The 23,616-nt window shown below is 45.8% G+C and overlaps 1 protein-coding gene and 1 long non-coding RNA gene across 5 annotated transcripts in view; one reads left to right on the top strand and one right to left on the bottom strand.

Moving 5' to 3' along the window:
* The window catches only part of KCNK9 (potassium two pore domain channel subfamily K member 9), a 123,681-nt gene extending 102,629 nt beyond the window's left edge, over positions 1-21,052 (bottom strand). The window contains exon 1 of the mRNA XM_073330056.1: positions 19,563-21,052. Coding sequence (XP_073186157.1) covers positions 19,563-20,139 — 577 coding nt within the window. The 5' untranslated portion in view covers positions 20,140-21,052. The remainder of the gene's footprint in view (positions 1-19,562) is intronic.
* The window catches only part of LOC140906331 (uncharacterized), a 105,603-nt gene continuing 101,260 nt past the window's right edge, over positions 19,274-23,616 (top strand). For 3 of the 4 annotated variants that reach the window (XR_012157067.1, XR_012157068.1, XR_012157066.1), the window contains exons 1-2: positions 20,407-20,980; positions 23,398-23,467. This is a non-coding gene — a long non-coding RNA (uncharacterized lncRNA). Of the gene's footprint in view, positions 19,792-20,406; positions 20,981-23,397; positions 23,468-23,616 lie in introns of those variants that run through there. The other variant, XR_012157069.1, reaches the window with a different exon arrangement.

Genomic DNA, 23,616 nt, shown 5'->3' with positions numbered 1-23,616 from the left:
GACTTTTCATGGACTTACATAGTCTGTTCTCTCTTATCAGCACCAGACCGCATGGTTCCTTGCTTGTCAGCCTGGTATTTTTGCTTTTCAACAATGTTGCTGGTAAAGCAATTAACATTTCATTTGAGTTCTTAAGTCAAGCAGGGGTAAAAGCGTTCAGAAAGAAGAGAGCTGCTTTCAGCAGGAAGGGCCATTGGAGGCACACCCTCCGACTGTTACACAGCCAAATACATCAATGGTTAGCAAAATCGACTAGGTTCACACCCAATAACTTTTGTGATAACATTTGAAAGTGAATGTAGGGCATGTAAATGGTACCAGATTGTTGGTGTTGGCAGCTGGCGTCCTCAGAACAGCTAGACCATGGGATGTAGGGGACTGTCAACCTGGGAGTCCCAACTCCCAGAGAACTTATGATCACCCTCTGCTTTTGTATATAGCTAGACAGGGTCAGGGTCATGCGTGGAGGTGCCCTGGCATTTTTCCTCAGTTGTAACTCGGGATCACAGTATAGCAAAGGTTGAGAATCCCATCCCAACCTACCCTATCCCAACCAACGGGTCTTACTTAACCCCGACCTGCATGCACCAATGTGAAGGATGAGAAAGTAACCCATTTTCCATCCTCCTTCAAACCACAGCCCCTTTACTGAAGTTGCCAAGACAGTGGGCACCATTTGAGGATGAGATGCACAGATTTGTGCCAGCCAGAACAGGGTTTTTTTGTTAATACGATGGATTTTAATATGGAGACCAGGTCACTAGGAACTGGAGTGACAGCCTCCAACTCATTCCACAGAGATTCCCAAACAATCACACACATTCACTTTTTTAGAAGCACAGATGCCTATATATACACTTAATAGCCACTTTAGTCATGGCTTGAACATGTTGAGGGGGACGGGGGAGACTAAATATTCCAATATATAATTTTCTCCTTTCGGTTTTTTAGATTATACCCTCGTTTAAGAACTAACTGTTCTTTTACTGTGTGTCCTTTTGGCAACCATCTCGACCTTGTGACATGTGGGTGTGCATACTCCCCCAAATTCTCTTGCATTTGCACTGCAAGTTCAAATGAAACATCTCAGAAATTGTACTCTTGCAGACCAGGTGCAGGAGTATTTAGAGCAATTAATCACTAAAATGAAGAAAATCCAGTGACTGGCAGTGTGGAGGAAGGGAAATTGTTAACTCAGAGCACTACCGAAACGCGCTTCACATACACAATCCCTGAAGCAAGCAGCAAGGCTGCCTTAGCATTGACTCAGGAATGTCAGCAACTGAGCCCCGTACTGTTTGGGGCCGGGCTATTACTAACCTGGAAATTCTTATTCAGTGCAATCCTGTCATGAGGAGGGATTTGGGTGGCTCCTTTCAATGGGGGGGGGGGAAGGGATTCTCTTAATTTCACTCTGTGGTTGTTTTTATTACTCTAGCTTAGAGTGCTTTTTAACGTAGAGATCTCAAAGCCCACGGCAGAGGATTTAAGTATCAGTATCCCCACTTTACGAACAAAGACTCTGAAGCACTAATACATTTAGGCCATATGGTTTTAAAAGTGGCTTCTGCATTTGGGTGCTTCCATTTTTGGGTGCCCAACTTCAAACACCCAAATTGCTGAGTGCCCACAACTCTAGCTCAGGTCAACAAGCAGCATTTGGCCTTGTCTAGGAAAATTAGGACCCATAATTCACCCCCTGTATTCACCCCCAGCTCCTCCAAGGACTGCAGGAGAGGATGCTCGTGAGATATAACTCCGATGCTTTTATGACCACATCATCTAACCCTGTTCTGAGAGAGGATTGTCTTCCTGACATTTCCTGCTGTTGGGATCACCAATATAGCTCCATCACTAGTAATGATGGTAGAAGCAATGTTGTTGATCAGCCCCCAGAGTTTTAACCCCCAAGTCACCTAAAGCTCCAATAATCTGTGAACACCCGTGCAGCTGCCCACCGACGGACCCCGGTCATCAGTGGGCAAGATCAAGCCTGGGGCCTCTGGAGCTTAGTGCATGAGCCTCTACCACATGAGCTAAAAGCCTCTTCACTAAGGCTGCAGAGAAGACTCATTAACTCTCTCTAAGTGGTCTCGGTGCCACTAGATGGGACAGAACACCACACCCAGGAGGTGTGTGGGTTACAGCAGCAACTGGGGACGTTTAATAGGAAAATCAAGTCTAGTGTAGAATACTTGGGCATAAATGCCTGAGCCCTGTCCACACTGCATCTTCCCCTGTTGCCTCCGCTCCTGGAGGATGATGGGTTTTAATCTTCCTAGTGCAGAGAGAGTCTTTGGCTCACCTATGTCTCTGCCCCTTACACTTACAACATACCCTCCCCCAGCACAAGTCTGTTCACCAGTCCACATTCAGCACCTCCTAAAAACTCACCTCCACCATCTTGCCAACAAGACGCGAGGTAGAGGGAACAAACAGGTCAATAAATGACCATCAGCATGTGCATTTGCCTTACAGAATAACTACATCCCCCTCTCTAAGTCATGTGTGTCCTTTCCATTCCCTTCCCCACGCCCCCCCCCCAACTTGTCTGTTTATGACCCTCACCTGTTGGGTCATGTTGTATTTAGTCTGTTATCTCTTTGCAGGGAACTGTGCACTGGTCCTGTAAGTCTACAGGTACACACATCTCTGGGTGTTTGAAAAATAATTGTGGCCCTCTAAGACTCTCTGAATGAGCACTGCATCCAGATCCCTAAAGCAGAGAACTTGGCACATCAGAAACATGCAAAGAAGACAAATCTCCATTGTGCAAGGACTAGTCCTACAGGCTTTTTAATACAGGTCAGTCAAGTTATAATTGGTTCTAACTGACACTCCCAGAAGTGGTGATATTCTACACCTGCAGGCAATGGCATTCAGGTGTGAAATTCTCACTTACCATCAAACATCAAAGAAAATCAAAAAAATTACTTCCATTCTGATCATTCCAGCCACACGAATGGGTACAAGCAAAGGCAGACATATGATAAGGTGTCCAGATGTCCCAATTTTACAGGGACAGTCCCAGTATTCAGGGCTTTGTCTTATATAGGCACCTAGTACCCTCCCCCACTCCCTGTCCCAATTTTACACACTTGCTATCTGGTCACCCTAACATATGAACACCAGTAGGAAATATTTTTCCAAAAGTAAAAACAGAGCAGTGAAAATCCATCTTCCTTACCTGTCACCCTAACAATATCATCTTTTTCTCCCCATTTAAAATCCCTCACCTGGCTCCCTCATTTCCCCCATGTCATATCCAAGCTCCTTGTCATCACCTTCAACATCTTATGTGGTTCTGCCTCTGTCTTGTCTCTCATCATGTAACCCATTTCCCCACCTGCTTTGTCAATGATGTGCCAGCTGTGAATGCCTGTTTGTCTGGTTCTCCCACAAATGTCTCCACACGTTCTTTCCCACAGCTCCTTATGCACCAGAGACCTTTGTGACTTAATCTATATGGCTACACTCCCGTCTCCTGGCTAAAAAATCTGCTGCTATTATTCCACTGATGTCAGTGAAACTGGCCGGCAACAGAGTCTGCCCTCTTCTTCAAATCCCTCCTCAACACCCACCCCTACTGCGACACGCACAAGATATCTGCCTGCCAGCCAATGATGGTGAGGATCAGTAGCAGTGAGGGAGAGCTGATTTCATATATTTACATATTTAAGGAAAAAAACCACCTTTCAAATGATTTGGAACAAAGTAGCCTATGTAATGACATGAACTTATTATCGTTCCCCTTGTGCTCACTTCCCTTTCCCATCCTTTTTAACACACACTCTTGTCTCATTTCAAAAAAGGTCTAAGTCCTTCAAGGCAGCATCTTAGGATAACACTTTCCAAAGTTCCTACATGATTTAGGAGTCTAAGTCCAGTTTTCAAATGTGACTTTTGCACTTAGGAGCTTAAGCCTTATTGAAAGTCAGTGGAATGGGAGTTAGGTGCCTAAATATCTGAGGATCTGGGGCCAAAGTCGCTTGTTTTTCAAATGGGATTTGGGTTCCTAAGTCAAGCTTTTGAAAATGCTACCCTGAGTCTTGCTTTATGTAGAGACTTGCCCCTAGCATAATGGGGCCTGATTCAGATGGGGCTCTTTGGGCAATACCACATATAATAATGACAACAGATCCACGTAACCAACTAATCACTACAAGTGACAGCTGGAAAATCCCACTACGTTTAGAGTTTACTGGAGTCCATAACACTTTCAAAAGAAAAACAAGGAAACAAAGCTCTTTATCAATCTCAAAATCCAGAAATTGCTTCTCAGTACAACTAACAGATGCAGGACTGCATTGGCATGTTTACTACTTCACGCTGTTACTTGCTCAAAGCACTTCGCTATATTTACTTTTGGTTTTATTTCATCTTTCTGTCATGAAACTTTTCTGTAACCAAAATACACAGGGCCAGATTTTCTGGTCCTGCCAAGAAACACCTAACACCAGTCCAGGGTGGTGGCAAAGATGTCTTTAAGCAGACTTTTCATTCCCCGGTCCTAAGGCCATTGCTCCAGCCTTGAATGACTTTTATATTAGTTTAAGGGAAACAACAACATAAGGAAGAATGGAAGATAAGTCTCCTCTGTTACAGGAGTGATTTACAACAGAGAGATATCTGTCTGTCTGTAATTAGATATGGATATAATGCTAGCGGGTGGTACTCAAGAACACCCAGCTTTGTTCATAGGTTTTGAAGGACCGATAAAACTCGTTGTTGTGCAAGGCAAATGGCTTCTTGTGTGGAGCTCTTAACATCCTCAAAACAGAGCACACAATGTCCCTCTCCTCTAGGAACATGCCGCAACAGCTCTGCCTCAGATAACGGCCGCTGGCCTTGCACAGACAGCTGTCAGACATCAACGGTGCAATACGTAGAAAACAAAATCGTAAGTTACACAGCTACATCTGCTACACTGCTCCCTCAGCATCCTGACGCTCTGTCTAGAAACTTATCTTTCTCCCATTACCGCAGTATCTAAGCATCTCAGAATACATCTCTGAAGTGTCAGCTACACGGAGGCAACCGAGAGAGAAATTAAGTGATTTGCCCAAGGTCACACAGGAAGCCTGTGGCTGAGCCAAGGACTGAACCCCAAGTTCCTGCGTCTCAGACCTGTGCCCCAGCTACTACTAGACCATTCTTCCTGCTCAGCCCAATGTCCCTCTTACTCCATGAGCTTTGCCACCAAATGAAGTTAGTGGGAGTTTGCCTAACCAAGGATCTCAGGATATGGCCCTCAGCTTGTTGGGATCCAGGTTAGGCAACTGGCTGTGTCCATCACAGCAGCCTTTGAGTGTGCTTGGCAGCTGGAGGAGGCAATTCTATGTGGAGATGGGGGAAATCTGTTTGCAGTTGGGGAGAGACTCTGGAGGGAACCCACACTTGGGGTACTGTTCAGACGAAGGTCTGTCCTTCAGACTCTTTCCTGTAAGTCAACAGATGGAATCAAAGTGAGGTGATATTAAAAACGGACACTCCATTAGGAGCAGAGGAAAGATCAAAGAGCCTCAAGACCAATGAAGTCTCTCCCTCCCAGTGTTTCCTTGTGCACAATCATGGAAGTTACCCACAAAGAGCTGCCCCTCTGACACACTGGGCTATATACTGTTCTCCCACTCGGGTAAATCTGGAGTCACTCCCCTGAGGTCAATTGATTTACACTCACGTAAGTGAGATGGGAAGCAGAAGCACCATGCATGCAGAGCCTTCCCTTTTAGCATCTCTTTCTGAACACAGGCTCTATGGAGGTGGAGTCTAGTTGCCGAGGTTTTTATTCATGCCTCAGGCACTCTGACCAGCAGAACTTATATCAAGGACTGCAGCAGCTGGGCGGTGAAGGGCAGGCAAGAGGAGACAAAAGCCCTCTCTCTCCCCTTGAAGATTAAAGGCTGTGGGCCTACCAAAGATCCTACCGCAACTTGTAAGAAAAATGGAGCAAGTCATATTAAAAAGCTCATATATAAAAGAATATGTATGTTGTTTTAATAACACTAAGAAATGCTCCTCTGGCCTCCCCTATCATGCCTTGGAACATACACCCACAGAAAACTAAAAGGACTGAAAACCACCACAGCCCACTGCTTTCAGTCTCAGGAAACCAACTGAGTGCATGATTCTAATTGTTGATGCACCTGATCCTAACAGAGAATTCATGCTCAGTCCGCCAGAGTGGAAAGACACCCACCTCTTCAAAGTCCCTGTCAATATGTGGTGCAGGAAAATCCACTGATAACGTCCCATATTAGTGATCAACGCAACACTGTACATGTAAACAAGACTCACCATTCCAAGGAGACCATGGATGGGCCCACAAGTTTGATCCATATTACTTACATACCCTATACGGTTCAGCACCAATGGACTGCTATTTTCTTTTAACTCTAACATAACTTCCATGGAGAAGTTTTGTAGCAGACTCTCTGTGTTAATTAGCACAGTGTTAATCAGCATTGAAGGGCCAACAGGACTCTCTTGCTCCCTGGACTGACAAGGGTGTTGATGCCCCATGGAAAGGGGAGGAAAGGGAAGGGAGTGCCTTGCTTCCATCCACAGCAAATCCCTCTGGTTGATAGAAGGTTGGCTTGGACAAATTTTTCAGGAAGTCTTCCATGGCTAGAGTAGCAATGGCTGAGATGAAAGGCATGGAGTGTGAGAGAGGAGAGGAGTGAAATATATATGGGAGGGGAAATGGGGTTTCCTCAGGGTTCCACAAGGATTGAAGAGAAGCCCTCCAAGCAGAACAACAGCTCAGAAACACAAAACTTTTATAATACAAAGAACTGCCTAACCTCCCATTTGCTGCAGGAGACAGTGCCGGCACTGTAAAATTCAGGGGGGTTGTCTTTAAAATTTAGGGTCAGTAGGCCAGATTCTGAACTCATTTACCGCAGTGTAAATCCAGAGTTCTTCCACCAGAGATTAGTGGAGTTGGGCTGGATTTACAATAAGGTAATCAAGATCAGAATCTGGCCTAGTATATCAGACATAAGAACATATTGGCATTTCAACATCACCAATGGTTATTTTGTATTCTGGAAAGAAAGTCCCCGCTTGCAGCTTTCTGAACACACCTGTGTTCTTAAAGATGCGGGTGCCTTGCCTCATCCCTGACCATCCCATATTGATGTCTCCAAAATGCCCCAGCACTCAGCAACTCCCACGATGACATCAAAGGCCAAATTTTCAAAAGAGCACAGACCCCAGCATGCATCCAATGTGCTGAGCAATTTTGCACCGGTATTGTATTAGCACCAAAAGAAGCCACTGCACATGTATCCAAAGATGAAATACATATTTAGCATATAGTGCCCTGAGTCCCATTCCCTTAACTGATCAGTAGCAATTCCAAACAAGCACATGACTTGTTAGCACAATGGTACCCCTCCATCTACATAACAAACTCACTCAGGGGGAGAAAAAAATCTACCTAACCACATTTTTGAGACATACTTTAAAAACACCCTGATTCCTTCCTGGGCAAGGGCTCTTAGAGGAACTGGTTACTTCTGAATAGTAATTCAGTATCCTTCTGGACAGCAGCAGTGTTTTACCAGACCAAGGGCTGAATTCTGGCTGTTGCACATTGCAGGAGGGAAATGGAGAAATGAAGCACCTAAGCGGCAGGTACTGAAGTCCTGCACACGTAGGACTAAAGCAGGCAGTATGCTTCCAGGCGCACTACCACTGCAGGATTAGGAGGGCCAACAGCTACATTCCGTGAAAGTCAGCACTCCTCAAAAAGCCAGCCTCCAGCTTCTAGTGGATGAGAAGCAGGGTGGCATAACCTACTAGGCCATCTCTACTTTGGGGGGAGAGGAGTGCAGTCTGGCTGAGTTATCCCCAGGCTTTCTGCTAATGGACCACAAGCCCTGGCCTTTATCGCCCTCTGTGCTGGCGAGGATTCGTAAATTCCAAGGCCCCAAGGAACCATTGTGATCCTCTAATCTGACCTCCTGGATAACACAGGCCATAGAACTTCCCCAGAAGAATTCCTAGAGCAGATCTTTTAGACAAACATCCAATCTGGATTTAAATCTGTCAGTGATGGAGAATCCACCATGACCCTTGGCAAATTGTTCCAATGGTTACTGATGCTCATCATTAAAAATGTACACCTTATTTACTCAGGGGAGGAAGGGCTCCATCCCTGCCCCTCTCTTTTACCCAGACACACGGGGACACCCAAACTCTAGCCCGCAGATGGCAACTGTGCCGACCAGTACCTGCTACTTCCCAGTCAACTGTGACTGCTCTAATACATGAGGTTGACTGAACACATGCTCACAGGTGGTAAACACCCCAACTCTATTGTAGGCGAGCAAATGCATAACTGGAAGAGAGTGGTGTTCTAGAAAGACCTACCATAGAAACTCATTGTTAAGATAAGGTGGGTGAGCCTAAGAACTCATCATAAAAGGCGGAAATACTAGTACACTTACTCATGGTTAGAAGCAAATACTTCATCAAAACACCAGCGTCTTCCTAAGTAGAACAGGAGCTGTTCAAAGCCAATTTGGAGCACTGTGAGCCTCCACTGAGAGTGAGTGAAGTTGTTTTATGGGTTATAAACGGGCTCTGGTGTATTTGCAAGGAGGATATTACAACAGTAGGGTCAAATTAACCTCTGGAGGAGTTAGACCAGGGATCAATATGGCCCACAGAGGGTTAGCTACTAGAAAGTAGAGGAACTGTGCATCTTAAATGAAAAGCCACATTGGGGCGGGTGTTTGAAGAAAACAAGAAAGTAGCCATTCGGCATCATCTCTAGCTATTGCTTCTCAAGCATTAAAATATCCCCCGATTTGTGCAGTGCATTCAGGAGCTGGCTCGTAATATAGCTAATTTGCCTCTGTTGGCCTACGTAAGTAGGTATCAGCTAATGCTGTTTCCTCTGACTGGCATAGTGTGGTCATTAAAGCAAATGCATTTGTAGTGAAGCCCTAGTTTTTCTGGAAAGTACCCTTTAAATAATAGCCCTTTTATTACCAGTCATGGTCTGTCTTAAGAGCAATTCATGTACTTAAGCCCTTTGCTTTCAAAGGCCAGATGCTCACATGTGTGCAGATCAGAGGCACTACATGGAAATTCAGAAACTGATATTGGACAGATATTCCCTGATAAAGTTACCATCTCCCTCCTTTTTGTGGTATCTCTTACCACAGAAAGCAACATGGGAAGGGAGGCTGTGTGTGTATGTTTGTATGTATGTGTGCACATGTGTACAACTCAGATTCCCTAAGACATCAGTGAACACATCTTCAGAAGTATTTTGGTCAAATTCTACCCTCAAATGCCTGTAAGCAGTTCCTGGACATTAATTCAAAGCCAAAATGTGTCCCTTGCACAAGGCAGAAGGAAGGAGAACTTATTGTTTCAACTATTTGTTGCCTGAAATGAGTTTTATCTCATTTTAACAATAATTGTTCAAAGGTGCAGAAGCTAAAAACCTCCCAGAGAAAATCCGCCTTTGGTACCATCTGTAACAAGGTGCACAGTGGTTCATGTATTTTCAAGAAGAGCGTTGGATGTGAGAGATGGGCAACCCCTTTCAAATACAGTAAGAATCTCTCCTCTGCAAAACCTTGGCCCTAACTCAAACCAAAACCAAACTGAGCTTCTTTTGGGTTCAGACATAGTTGATTAACATTTATGTCCCTTATTTTTAGAGCCCAAATACCACTGAAAGGACATTCCTACACAAGCAGAAGCAGGAAGTACCAGAAATCTCACAAGGAAGCATATTCACAAGATGTTTGGACAGTTCAGAGCAACATCAGAGAAATATTGAGACTTCAAGGTTCTTCCCTAATGCAAACTTCCAAAGCTGAGAAGGTCAACTACCACTACTTCATGGAAGGTCTTATAATATTTCAGATACAGTAGCTTTATATTCGTGGCCTGTTGTATTCCACAACACTAGAGTTAAATTCTGCTACAATGTCCCTAGTTTCTGCAACAGACTTCATTTAAATTCCAAACTGGAGCTTTCATGAATTGTTGCAATTATTATTACTACATGCACCACTGTCTTGCTCTAGATGAAATCAGGCCTGCTCCCCTGTGTACCACAGACCCCATACGGTTAACAGCTAATGGGGATTCTCCTTTAGCTCAGGTGGTAAAGGGTGTGCTGTTGAAGCAGATGAGACAAAATCTATCCCTGCTGCCCTGGCAAATTTCCATCATAACATACAGCAAAGTGACAACTGCAAAGTTCCTCTGTGGCCATAGATTTGTTAAAATATTGCCTTTGTGTCACAACTTCCATGGCAACAGACTGTGATGACTTAAACGTTGGACTAGGACATTGCTGCTAGATGCAGCTAAAAGACAAGGTAGGTTGTGGGGGATAAAGCATGCCGCCACCTGGACCTCAAATGTCTTCGTAGTAGAATAATGGAGACATACAGAAAACTGCTGGCACCACCAATTGCCTCGAGAATAGAATTTTTGTCTCCAATTTCCCTTCAGTATGAGCTTTAAGAATTTCCACAGGTTGAGGGACCAGCACCATTTGCCGTGATCTGACCTCTTGTACTATACAATTAGCTGCTGGGGTTTAATTCGTCACTCTGTGTATTATCATTCTCAGGAAAAACACGCCTTTCCAAAGAGGCTGCCACATTTAGCAAAAAGAGCTATCATTTTCAATGATGGCAGAGCCTAAGAGACCATCTGCTGCCTGTCATATCCCTATAACCCCACTGTGAGCGTTCTCCTCTGCAAGATGCTCTTCTCGGTTGTGCTGCTTCAGGATGACCCAGGAATCAAGTCACAGGACAATATAAAATTATTTCCCTCTTAATCACCCTAACAAGTAACAAATACGTACATGCCCCTTCACGGGGAGTTGTCATCCATCGTAATGCCCTCATCATCTCAATAACACAAGCATTTAAAAAAAATCGAGAGAGAGCCTATCACCCCTGAACCAACTGAGTGTTGCATAAGCCTGCTGTGGCAATCTGCCCGACATTAAAAAAATGTTTATGTAATTCTGCAAAAAAAAAAAATGCCAAGCAACTTGGAGGGGTGTTTTCTTTCCGGAAGCAGAAAGTGCAGATCAAGCTTTTAAAAAAAAAAATCCACTCTCTCAGCTGATCAGATGAGGATGTTAACAGTCAGGCAATGGGGAAAGAACGCATCATATTTTTTTAAAGCAACTGCAAAAATAAGCATCAAAGCTCTTCTTGCAGGTGTCTCTCTGTCGAAAGTTGACTATGTAGCTTAATCCCCCACTCCTTGGAAAAAGGTTCACGCTAATCCTAGCTGTAAACTCCAAAGACAACATAAGCTCAACCTCAGCAAACCACATATGTTTCTTTGTTGTTTTTTTGGGGGGGTGGGGTGGGGGAAGTGCATCTGAAAACGGCACTTGTACAGCAAGAAGTCATAACAACAGGTCAATAAATTGCTTGTGTTCCCTTCTTTTAATGTCTGTTATTTGCTTTACACTACAGAGAATTCTCTAGGAGTTTGACTGCTACTGAATGTGACTCCTTGGATCATGGAATGCATGTTGAATAAGGACCTGATCCAAAGCCCACAGAACTAAATAGGAGTCTTTCACTGGCTTCAGGGGGCTTTAAGTGAGGCCCTAAATTTCCAGACTCCTAGGATCCAGGTAATATAAGCATAGGGTGCCACCGATGATCTACTACATACAATGAACATCTGCTGTTCAACCTGTTAGATCAAGTCAGAAGCAGAGAAGACTATAACTGATTAGCTCTGCATCACCAGCAGATGTCTTTGATGGCTAACTTGCATTAGGGGGAAGATGGAGAATTCATCCAGCCACAACCATAACAAAGGTGGGGATTTTCAATAAAAGTCACCTAGCTCTTTAAGCTTTCTTTTGAAGATCCCTCCCCAAAATAATAATAAAACAGAATAGTACATGCCCAGCTCTATATAATATGGCTGTATTTCCACGCACAGATTCTGCTGCTATCCAGAACCATGAGACCCAAGTTAGAGAAGCTTGTTTATAATACCACGAACCCACAACGAATGTATGCCTTTGGTATATCCACATTCAGGGGAGGTACTATTTACCTGCATATAAACTAGGAAAGCCTGTGTGGTGTTGTGGTACCATGAAAAACAACTAAATATCAAGGCCCTAAAATTGAGACATCCCTCAAAATGCAACCCAGGAAAATTTCTAATGAAGGGTTTGGGGGTTTTTTTTGAATGATTCACAAACAAAACTGGACTTTGAATGAAAAAGGCCTTTGAAAACATATATTTAACTGTGACAAAAAATGTTGACATTAAAGATTCATCATGTTTTCCAAGCCCCCACCCCACAATAGATTAAGAGATAAAATAGGATAACACATACTGACTATGCTATTGAGATATAAAAATGAAGAACTGTTAAATGGTAAGATTAAGGGCTTTGTTAGCTAGATATTAATAAACTGTAATTATGTATAAGGAACGAGTATAGATAAGGTAACACTTCGGCCAAAGTGTTGCCTGGCATGAGTGATTTGTTTAAAATGACGTTATTGTTGGCGAGATAAGTAATATGTCATGCCAGAAGATGTAAGTAAGACCTACACAAACATGTAATGATAAATATAAAACACACTTTGTCTGGAAAGGCTCAGGAACAGAGTGACTTAGAACGACGTGACCCAAAAAGTGAAAAACCAGCAGGAAAAATGCAGAAGTTGGGTCAATGAAGGCTGCACATACATCATGTACGGGATACTTAAAAAAACCCAGGGGTGATGTGCTAAAAGTTGATTGGATAAAGATTAAGTAATCTGTAATGTAGAAATGTATAAAACACCTAAGTGAACAAGGCCCAGATTGGAAAAAACACGGATGCAGAAAGTGAAGGAATGGGACTGAAGGACCAGACCAAGGGATCAGAGAAGGCAATGGCCACCATGGAATGTAAAAGAACTTCCCATGCCGAGAATGTGGTAACTTGGGCCCATTTACCTATTCCATCTTGTCTGTTATTTGCTGGCATCAATAAATTTGTCTGACAATAATTCTGTCTGAAATTGTACAAATAAAGGCAAAAATTGATTAAGCCTAAATCAGGTGGATTTAGGAGACAGTTTCACACTTTCACCTCCAGCCGTGGTTTGGAGGCATAAGAACAGGTTTGGGAGCCAGCTCATCTCCAGTTCCCCTCCTGGCTCTGCTACTGAAGCAGTGTGTGACTTTAAGAAAGTCACTTAAGCTTCCTATCTCTCAATTGAGGAGATTTTTTACAGGATTTACCAGTCCCACAGAAGTGCTGTGAGGGTTAATTACTGAAAGTTTGTATAGCACTTTGAACATGCAAGGTAATATATTATGTTTGTTATTCATGTTACAATAAAGCATTGACCACATCCATCAATGTTTACCAAACAATGGACCCCACCATAAGGGAGTGAGCTCCTCCTCTAGGGAGCCAGCGTCCTCAACTCCTACTGCCTTTGATAGGAGTTAAAGACACTTAGTTCCTTGCATGAAGCAAGGATCAGATGAAATAAAAACAATGGGCTTGGTCAAGGGCTGTCTTTCCATTGGATAACTTTCCTTTGGCTCAAGTCCTGTATGCACAGGAGCCTGATTCTGATCCCACTGAAATCAATTAAGTTTTGCTTTTAATTTCAATGGGATCAAGAACAGGTCCATGGTTAAATCAACCATGAGCTGTCTCTTGAGCTTCTTTTTCTCCTCCCGTATTTTTCTTCCTCCCCGCTTCTTTTATCTTACCCATCAATGCCTCTGCTCCTTCTCTTCTCCCCCTTCTTTTTCCTTCCTTTACACCAGCTTGATAGTTTGTTCATTTGTTTAATTGATTTCCATCACAAAAGGTGCACACTCTGATTTATACTGTGATTTTGTTTTGGCATTGCTTAGTTATTGCAGAAAGTGAAGTACGGGCGTACAAACACAGACACTTATAAGCCATTCCTAGGAAAGGTGCACAAGGAATTCATACACTTGATGTGGGAATAGAAAAATAACCGAGGAGTATATTCAATGACTATACAAGAGAGAAAAACAGAAAGTGTCACTTAAAAGATTGTGGGCTTTCTTTCTACATGGGAAAAAAAATGTACTGAACAGGAACGGCCCCAGCCATTTTGCCAGACAGGGCGGAAAACATTTTCACCCCTCCCCATCCCCAGTGACCAAGCCAAAAAAAAGAAGAAGCCCCAACCACAGCCAACATATCAGTGGATTAAAAGAAAGAGGAAAAAAAACTTGCAGAGGTATAAAGCCCCTTGGAAGATGGCACCCAGGGTGGCTGCCCTGCTTGCCTGCCCCTAGAACTGACCCTGAGCCCAAGGAGCATCAGAGTTTGCAAAAAATAGAAAAACGAAGAAAGAAGTGAAGAAAAATTAAAAGGAACAGAAAGGCAAGGAGAAGCAAGAGAAAGGACACCAAATGCTAAATAATAATAATTATATCAGTCACCCATTTTTCAGATTTGTATCAAAGAGGTCTGGGGACAACTATCACCAAAGAGTGGCTAAGGGACTTTTGGGTGTTTCAGAAACCCAACTGCAGCCTATTATTGTATATATAACTTGGGTATGTTATCCTGGGCAAACGTGGTTTAAGATCAATCTAAATTACATTTCAGCCTTCTTCGGAAACCGTTTTAAAATGGGTCCTGCTAACATGACTGTAGCAGGAGTGTGGACAGGATATAACTATGAAAAAAACATTTTTCCTTTAAGAGACTGAAGAATTGTCTCTAAAAACATGTTAACCAAGTTGTGAACCAGCCACATTAGCAGAGAACTATTTTTAAATGGTTTCATGCAGTTGGAAATATAGTATAGATAGGCCTTTTAAGATTCACTGAACCTATTCTACAGTTGTACAGATACCTGGAGTACTACACTGTGGCTGACTTAGCATGTTTGTGTACAATGTGATCATATCCACAGAGTTCTGAAAGGTGGCTGACCTCCTCTTTATTATGAAGGTGCAATCGACAGAGACTACAAGTCTCAGCATCTAATACTTTGGGCCAGATCTTTCTGGCATGAATTAGCAGAGTTTCATTGACTTCATTGGAACTATGCCCATTTGTACCACAAGTACATGTGGCCCTCCTTCTTGATCTGAGTGTATTAAAGAGGAGAGTGGCTCCAATCTGCTCTGTTTTATTTAAATTTGATATGGCCTTCATGCTGATGGCAAGTTGCTGATGCAGCCGTTGGCTGACCAAAGCATGGATTTCTTTGTTCTCTCACTTCCAAGACCTTTCCATACAAGGATCGCAATGCACTTGACAAAAATTAAGCAAACAAATCTTACCCATCCTTCTGCGATAGGTATTATGCCCATTTTACATATGTGTAAATTGAGGCATAGAGAGGGTAAATAACTTAAATGCTGTCCTGAACGGAAATGCATTTAAGCATGTGTTTAGCTACTTTCTTAAATCTGGGGCCAAACTCTCTGTGAAGCAGCTATCTGTTGTTTGCAAAGAATCCCTATCAGTGGGAACATCATATACTGGGTATTGCAGATACTGTACAGCATTCTCCAAAAACACCACATCTCTGTTGATCAGAGTGTTTCAATCTCTTCTCACAGTAGGCTATGGACTGAGTTCAAAGAGTCAGAAAGTCATAAAGCTAGAAAACCAGCTCTTTTGAGACTCCCACTGCACTTCACATGCCATGTCTGCATTCAGCTCTCATTACTTTATGCAATCACTTCTTTTTTCCAAAAAAAAAAAGAACATCCTCAATCTGTTCATAGCTTTAGTTCATTTTAGGGCAACAAACAGCTTTCAGTTCTTTACAATCCACACAAGCCTTCAGAAATATTCAGTGTTTACTAGAACTCTGTAGTGTTAAATCAAGTATGACTATCACCCTTAAAAGCCTAAATGATGGAGTCGTAGCTATACTAATAACATATTTTGACAGTGTCACCACCTGCCTAAGTAAAACAGTTTACTCACCACTGTAAACCTGGAAGATGGAGTCACAAGTTACCAGAATTTCTTTTCAAAAGTTGGCATTGTTATTCGTAATACCCAGACTCTTGATTTACTCAATGGTATAAACTACAGTGTACCATTTCAGAGATAAACAGCTGGAAGGAATACCAGATTCATTCACTCACTCTCTCTCTCATATCCTCTTGGCCTGATAGCTGGAAGTGGATGGGAGCTGATATTAACGCATACTGAAGTGAGAAGAATCCTGAATAAAATCAGTAAGTGTTAAGAGCCATGAGTGTCTGATTACTTCCTTTGACCATGTGAAAACTTTCTCATAATTCTAACATGATGAAAACATCAATAAAAAGGATGTTTCTATTCTGCCACTGGATTTTAAGAATAGGGTTACAGAAAATTGTGATGTTTGCTCTTGCTAATTCCTTGCTAGAGATATTAGAAAACAGAAGTAAAATAATCTTCCCAAATTCAGTTTACAATATCTCCTGGGTACAGAATAAAAATCCTCTTTCCATTTACTTGATCCTCTCAGATTCCTTTATTTAGAAATGGGATTGAGAAGCTACGCAGACCATAACTACGACTGCAAGCCAATAAAAATAAAATGATCTAGAGAATACAAAATGAAAAAGTTGGCTAAATCTTACTACTGCACCTGACTTGGAAGGTTTTTAATTATTTATACTTCAGTTAAAATAGATCTTTAATGATCTATACTTAAGATGAAATCATGAGCTGGGTTTCTTTTTATTGTGGAGTCAAAATTTGGCAAAATGTGGATACTGCAGGACATTTGCTGCAGGGAGCTGTCCAATTCAGCACCATATTTGTACAGTAGACATTCAAAATGAAGCTCAAAAATACAAGTCAATCCTGCTTTCATTTGGGTCCTTTTTCTACATAACTTGTCTCTACCAGGCTGAGATAGTAATTGTGATCATCAAAGCTAATTTTACAGGGGCATTTAATGACTGGGCCTTCTTCGTTAACACTGTATGTGTTTCTTGAATTCTACCTGGAAGGTTTTGAAGGAAGAATGAGATGTGCATGCAAGCAACGTGTGCAAGTTTAGAATGAAAACAGGAATAGCAACAGAAGATTAACCTGAACAGTTAATATTCCTGCACAATCTAAGAAACAATACAATAGAGGGAAAATGCTTTGGTATTTCCTTTCCAGGCCCAAGAACTTCTTAAGTAGATAAAAATTTAAAATGAGAAGCTTTTTACTGGAAAATTAATCTTTTTGGATGAACCAGTAATTTATCCACACTATTTCATCCACTCTAATTTTTTACAGACAATTGTTATAAAAGATAACATCACTGGGCAGCTTATGTTTTGAATGGATTATGTGAAAGACAGTAGAAGAAAAGTGCCTTTAGTAAGACAGATATAGTAACTAATTTATTAATAAACTTTTGGAATAGTGATTACTTATCCTGCCAGAGAATACACTTATAAATACTTGTTAAGGTATCTCCACATTGTGTCTTTCCACTGCATTGTTTCTTCCAGCACTTAACTACTGCTATAGATATTGTAATGTTAAAAGAATGCTGACCTCCCAAAGTGCCTCAGCCCACTGACAAGAATGGGTACATGTCCAAGGCTATTGATTTTCTTAAATGTATCTAAACTCTTCATTTTAGAAAACACCTAAGCATCCTGTAACTGACATTGTTGACTTAATAAACTTCAGCCTTCATTTTAGCAAAAGAAATTGGACTCTTCTGTATTTTTCATTAAGTCATTTCTATTGTACCTGAAAGGAAAACATCCATCCAACTTTCCTCAACTTTGGAAACAAAAGCAAATTTGGGTTTGTTTCCAGGCAAAAACAAAACAAAAAAAAAACACACACACACACATTTACAACCCTTCATACCCATCACCAGCATAGCTTAGTGACTGTGAAAATATTTAACTGTTGTTTACAGCAGGCACACAATATACAGTAAGTCATATAATAATCCATGTGGACAAGATACTTCAATGTTTTAATAAGGCACAAATAAAAACTAAAAGATGCAAAATTGGGGAGAAGAAATCCCACTGAACAAAACAGGAATCTAGTTCTAGCTTTATAGAGTGTACACAATAATGGTCTGTTGTATGGCCTCATATGAAATATTTATGTTTTCTATTCATAAAAAGATGTCTGGCAATGGAAAAAAAAACTAATCAAAAAATCTCATCACCTCCATAAAGAGAACTAGGCTTCACACTGTCAGATGATCTTTCAAAGAAAATGATTCACTGCCCCAGGTAAGAAAGTCAAAATACAGATGTAAGTAAACACTTTTTCCTGACAGCTCAAAGGAGAGTGGATTGGATATTCTGCTGAAAACTGACAGTATCTTCAGGTGGTAATGTGCAAATTTGTTGTAACAAGCCCTAAACAGTCAAAAGATAGTGTCTGTCTTTATTAACAACAGTAAGCTGGTCTTTCATGTCCTGTTCAATATAATGCACTATCAACCATTCACTGAGCTGAAGTGACCTTCTCGGATCTCCACAGATGTTAAAGAGGAACATGTCCTGTGAGGACATATTAGCTGCCTCATTAAATGCAGCCTATTTAGTATAAAACCAGTAACGATGTAAACACCATCCAGACCAAAGCAACGGTTTTAGACATTGTTTTGTCTGTAGATTGCCCTCTACCTACTTGTTTTTATTTCAGGAAACAAAACTTTGTTTGGAACATGCAGTTTTACTGGAGTGAAATACAGAACTGCAAAATAGCCCTTAGCTTCGTCAACATATTGTCACTTGACAGCCTCTGGAAACGTCACGTTGAAGTGGAGTAATGAATAAGGGCGAGGGATCGCCTTTATGTTTGTTTGTTTACCCCCCCCCCCCCAAATGCAGGCTCGGGTGTGACACACTACTGTGGCCTGTCCAAGCACCAGTCACTGCAATTGCAAAATAAAATTTCAGGAAAATAAGGGTCGTGAACAAGACAGGCACGGATAGAAACTACAACTGTAGTCAGCGTCTCCTAGCACAGCACCCACCCCTACCAACGCAGTTTGCAAATAGAGAGAGAGAACTTTTCCCATGACTAAATGAAGACTTATGATTAGCTGATGCAGGCTTCACTGCCATCATCCTCAAAGAGCGATTTGCGTGAGTGTCCCCCCTAAGTCTCTGAAGCTTGCAAGTGACGGAGTGCCCAGGGTACAGTTAAGTCGCCAAGCCAGGAGTTGCAGAGCAGAATGGGTTGCACATCCCAGCCACCTGCCTTGAAGTTCCCGAGCAGAGTTTTAGCATTTATTATCCTTCTCCTCCCCTTCCCGAGAGAGAGCATGACTCTAGCTTGGCAGTCAACGCCAGCCCCCTTTCTACCCCCTCACCCAACTTCAGACACACTTTCCAGGTGCAACAGGACAAAGCCTGCGTCTTGGGGTGACGGGTGGGGGACACCTCAAAGCCCCTGGAAACAACACTAGCTACCCACCACAGGGATAGGGAGGGGAAGGGGTCCTGAGCGACTTGTGTCCTGTTTAACCCTTTGCACCCAGCAGCCCCAGCCCTGGGAGCCCCTGGCATCACTCGGCCAGGCCAGGGAGCGTGCGGGACCGGGCAGTCCGGGCACTCACCGATAGTCGTGATGACCGTGATGGCAAAGTAGAAGGAGCCCGCGAATTTCCACTGGACCCCGGCCCGGTGGGGCTCGGACTGCATGATGACCAGCTCCAGCTGCCGGTAGTCCTCGCTGGTGATGTTGTACTTCCCTTTGAGCCGGATCTCCTCGGCTTTGAGCTTCTCCTCCTCCCGCAACTCGTTGTCGGACTCCAGGGCATCAAAGACGGCGGCCCCGACCAGGAGGTAGGTGAACGTGCAGATGATCAGGGACAGGGTCCGCACGTTCTGCCTCTTCATGGCCGCCAGCAAGGGGCGAGTGAGGGGACCATGTCCCCCCCTGGCCGTCCGGGGATCCGACAGGGTGCAGCAGCCGCAGCCGGCGGGGGGGAGCTGCAGGCAGCAGGGGGGCAGCCGCAGGGGGCGGCGGCGGCTCCCAAGGCTCCGGGGCGGCAGCTCCCCGCCTCCCTGCTCGGGCTCCTGGGAGGAAGACAGGCACAGGAGGCTGCTGGAGCGCCTGGACCAGGTGCCCGGCAGCCGGGAAACTCTGCGCAGGACCTGCCCAAACCAAGCCGTCCCAGTGCGCAGGGCCATCCACAGCACCCCCTTAGCGCCTGCAAACCAGCGCCTCCCTCCCCGCTGCCTCCAGGAGTGGGCTGGGGGGGGGGGGAGACGAGCCCCACCGTCCTGGGGAAGGAGGAGGGGAGGACCAGTCCTGGAGTGCTGGCGAGGAGAGGCTGAGCAGCGCGGGAGGCGGGGGTGCCAGGCGGGGAAGGGCCGGGGGAGCCACCCAGCAGCACGGCAGACGCGGTGCGAGGGGAGGCTGGGTTTCTTCTTCTACTACTACAAGTTTCTGTACTCAGGCTGGCGAGGGGGAGGGGAGAAGGGAGGGGGAGGGAGGGCGTTAGGGAGCAGCATCCCCCGCGGAGCTGCCGCCCGGGAGGAAGGGGAATCGCTTCTGGAGGAAAGGCTGGAGGGTCCGCAGCGCCGATCACGCCAGCTGTGCCCGGGAGGTGGGGCAGAGGCTTGCCCGGGACCGTCCCACTCCAGCGGCTGCGTGCGGGGAGGAGGCGTGAGAGGAGCCCTCAAGGGCAGGCTGGCGCAAGGCACCCCGGCGCCAGGGCTGGAGAGGCCAGCCCCAGGCGGCGGGTGCCGGTCCTCTGCCCAGACCGGATCGGAGCGATACTCCAGCCCCAGAGCACGCCCCGGGCACTCACAGGGCTCCGCTGGGTTTCATCGCGGGGACCAACTTCTCTTAAAAAATGAATTGTGCCTAGCTAAAGGACTCAAACCGGGCGCTTTGCGGCCTCGGCCCTCAGCCGCTCCCCGCGGAAAGAGCCAGGCTGAAGTCAGGTGGCTGGAGACAGCCGATGCTCGCGAAGAAGATCTGGAAGTCCAGCCCGACTATGAAGGAGACCGTGTCAGACGTTAGCCTGTGAGTTTTCGGCAGCATACCCAGAAAGCTGGCTTTCCTTGCTGGGGGGTGGGGGGGAGGAACAAACTCGGGGGTGCAGCTTCCTTCCTGGGTTCAAACCATCAGAGTAACGCACCGGCGGGCAGGAGGGTCCCCTGGGCCACGGAGCGGGGCACAAAAAGCCGAGGCGTTGCCCAGGGTGGACGAAATCAGCAGCCCACCTGGCCGGGGTGGCGGCGGGGACAGGCTCGGAGCAGACACAAGCCCATCAACCCGTCTGGCCCATGGAGGTGAAGCATCGGATCCCAGGGACGCTCATTCCATCCTTTCTGCTGAGGGCAGGAGAAGACACCGAACCCGTCACCCGAAAACACCAGCGGAGCGAGGGGTGTCGCCCCCTCCCAGCCAGACCCCAAAACGGCCACTCGCTCCCGCTCCTGCCCCGCTGGGTTTCTTGGACCGATGCCCTTTTAAAAAGAGCAATTCTCCGCCTCCTCCCAAGCACTTGACAGCATCTCAGGGAAAATCAAGCCACTGCTCCGAAGCATGTCTCTCGCTCCAGGCAGGCAGGGGGAACAGGTCCCAGGCTCACCAACCTGCGGTGGCTTTTGTGAGCTGCTGGGGTGGGTTTTCCCCCTATTAACCCGCTCCTTCCGGAGGCACTTTTTATGCTCCCCCTCCCCCGCCGCTCTGCGCCCACCCTGCCTGCAAGAGGCTGGAGCGATGTGTTGCTCCCCTTGGCTCTCTCCTGCCTTGCACCACCGCATGCGACTCGCTCCCGCTGGCTCTGTCCCCTCCCCGCCCCGGGTCCCCTCCCCCGCTGTGGCCACTCCCAGCCTCCTCCTACTATGCTCAGCCTAGCGGGGTTTTGCTGGGAGCCACGCACCACGTGGGGCAGGTTTTCCAGGCGCGCTCCCTTCCTTCTTTCACCCTGGCCATCTTCCCGGGGGGGGGGGGGGGGCAGAAGCAGCAGAAAGGGAGGAGTGGGGGGAGACCCAGCTCTTGCTTCCCTTCCAGACTGCGCTGGATGGAGACGACGCTTTAGATCTTTGCCATGCGCTGGGGCCAGGAGTGAAACCAGTTTCAAACGCGCGCCGCAAAGTTCTCTGCTCCGCGCAGCTGTTGCTAAGCGGCGTTGAGACCACATATCCCCCCCCCCCCCCCCCCAGCCCTGCTTTTCTGGGCTAGCTCTCGCCGGACGGGCTCGGCGTCTCTCCCCCCGCCCCGCTCCGCTCCTTTGCTCAGGTGTGTCACCCTCAATTCCTCACCCCAGGGGCCCCCGTGGACGGCGGGGCTGATCGCTCTACCTAGGGAGGCGGGACCGGTCACCTGCAGCAGGTAAACCGGGCACTGAACAAAGCAGAAGTTACCCGCTAGGTGTGTCCCCCCCGCCCCCCGCGTGGTGGTAATTGCGGGGGGGGGAGCCGGCGGAATCACAGGGCACACCCCAAATCAGACCTCGCGGGGCGCTTGGGCCATATCACGGGCGGCGCGCTGGGTGAAATAAGCTCCTTCGGTAAATACAGGGGCTCAGAGGAGCCGGCTGTTGGTGGTGGTTAAATAAAGCAAACCCCGTTATAGACCCCGGGGCCGCGCTGCGATTAGCGCAATTATGAATCATGACCGGGCGTGGCTGCCCACGGCCCTTTGCCAGGCGCTGGGAGGAGCCGGGATCTTGCGGGGTGGCTCAGCACTTGCCCTCATGTGGAGCTGATTGGACCCAGCCTCTCTCTCCCACTGGCACTTCCCTTTCCAAGGGGCACCCAGCAGGGAGGCAGATGCCACTTGGCTGCTGCCCTCTGCCCAACGGGGAGGGCACATGTCACCCTAGAATCAGAGTATCAGGGTTGGAAGGGACCTCAGGAGGTCATCTAGTCCAACCCCCCACTAAATCATCCCATCTACTCGAAGGCCATTTTTTGCAGCGCAGATGGGTTCTGGGGCCATCACTCAGTCCAGCTGCTAGCCAGAGAGGCAGGGTGGGCTTGTGAAGAAAGCCCTGGGCTGGGGTGCAGGCAGTGCTTGGCCTTGCTGCAGACTCCCTGTATGCCCCCTGGGGAACCCAAACTCTTCCTGCCTTGGAGCCCCATATCACACTACTTCACAGCACCCGCTCAGCCCAGGTCGGTTGGGATTTTCAAAGGCAGGCAAGGGAATGAGTTGATCACAGGGAGTGGAGTGCCTAATTTATTTAGGGAAACTCTTCAGGACAGGGACTCTCTCACACTGTGTTTGCATGGCCCCTCGTACAATGGAGTTTTGATCCAGACCGGGTCCTCTAGGTGCTACCCTAATCCAAATAAATAACCACCACCCTATTTATTCAAGGCTGACAAGGTCCCATACACAAAGACAGAGTTGGTCAGGGGATAAAGAGAAGAAGCTCTACCACTGCAGTGTGCTATATGGTTTTAATGTTGATTTTCATTTACTTAAAGGCATGGTGATGATGCTCATCGCAGATATTCACGAATGAGGCTTCACAGTGTTCCAGGTTTCTGGATACAGGCAAGTCAGTATGAGATTTCCAAAAGCTTGGGGCATTCTGAAAATCCTGCTATTCTTACATGGCTGAGGCAGGTTTATTTTAGTATGTCTGATTTAGGGCCAGAGCCTGAGGTGTTCACTCAAGTCAAACTCCCCTTGATTTCAATGGA

Source organism: Lepidochelys kempii, chromosome 2, assembly GCF_965140265.1.
Source record: "Lepidochelys kempii isolate rLepKem1 chromosome 2, rLepKem1.hap2, whole genome shotgun sequence".
Classification (NCBI taxonomy): Eukaryota; Metazoa; Chordata; order Testudines; family Cheloniidae; genus Lepidochelys; species Lepidochelys kempii.
Note: the sequence above shows the minus strand (reverse complement) of the source record. Positions and strands in the feature narration are given on the sequence as shown.